At 36.3% G+C, this 1,131-nt stretch overlaps 1 protein-coding gene across 1 annotated transcript; it reads right to left on the bottom strand.

Annotated features, from left to right (window-relative positions):
• Positions 1-145: 145 nt before the first annotated feature.
• Positions 146-968, bottom strand: Tsp_02304 (conserved hypothetical protein). Its single transcript, XM_003378060.1, has 4 exons — positions 863-968; positions 657-808; positions 367-565; positions 146-291 (listed from the first exon to the last, which is right to left on the bottom strand). The coding sequence occupies exons 1-4, from the start codon at positions 966-968 to the stop codon at positions 146-148; spliced, it is 603 nt and encodes a 200-aa protein (XP_003378108.1).
• Positions 969-1,131: the final 163 nt, after the last annotated feature.

Here is a 1,131-nt window from a genome sequence, read left to right as displayed (position 1 = left end):
GTTTAGCATCTATTCGCTTAATTCAGTTTCGATAGAGTAAGGGATAGACAAGAATTAAATTCATTCATGCCGGTCTCCAGTATTGCTTAGGCATGCCAAATCAGCAATCTGACTTTGGAACAGGACCATGCTGCACAGTCTTGTCCTATTGGAAGTTCAGTATCTTAACAGTTATTGGCCCTAATACATTTAGCACTTTTAATGTGCCAGCGCATGATTTTCTCAAAACAGTTGCAGTCGTTCCAGGTGTGTAAACTTGCATGGATTGTAGCAGAATTTTAACAACGTAATCTGAATATATATCTGAAAATACACAATTTTTGTCTGTTTAATATATTTGTTGTTATTTTCGGAATTCAGATGTACCTGACGAATATGATATTGGTGCTGATGCAAATATTTTCACAGTTCGTGGTGGAGTCAAAGTTCTTATGACATCACCAGAAGTAGATGCAGTTGGATGATATTTATGCAGTCCATCGACAAGTTTTCGAATCTCAGAAGAATCGTAGAAAGCCAGTGGGGCTTGTGGTGCAGATCTGTGAGCAAAAAATCCGATGGGTAGCTCGTAATCAATTATGTGGGATAAAATTGCTCAGGACTCTTAATGGTAATTTAATAAAATAAAATGGTATATCAACTGCCCTCAAATTAACATCAGTATATGACATGCATAAAAATGCAGGTGCCTCCTGGGTGGTCTTCTCAAGTGTAAACAAATCTCTAACAGCACCTGGTAAAGTGGGAAAATATTTCGTTGTGTGTACCAACCAAAAGCTTGTATTTTGCTCCTCAGCCACTATTTCACCTAAATAAGAAATTTTGATGTCATAATTTTAATGTGATACAGAAATGAATATACCTTTTCCGGGATTCATGGGAAGTTCAAATTTAAAATGTGGAGGATAAGGAAAGTACAACATAATATTTGTATTGGGCTTGGCTTGTGAAGAAAAATACTTGTCCATCGTAGAATGAATTGGATGGGGTGCGTCATCAATATAATCTGCATCTGTCCAGTCTGTGGCAGCAGATGGTATAAGATAATGTGAAGATTTTCCTCCTGGCAATTTATAGACGAAAAACGTAAAAAGTAATAAGAAATAGTTCGATGTATGATGTACTTAAATT

This window comes from Trichinella spiralis (genome assembly GCF_000181795.1).
Source record: "Trichinella spiralis strain ISS 195 chromosome Unknown Scfld4, whole genome shotgun sequence".
Classification (NCBI taxonomy): Eukaryota; Metazoa; Nematoda; class Enoplea; order Trichinellida; family Trichinellidae; genus Trichinella; species Trichinella spiralis.
Note: the sequence above shows the minus strand (reverse complement) of the source record. Positions and strands in the feature narration are given on the sequence as shown.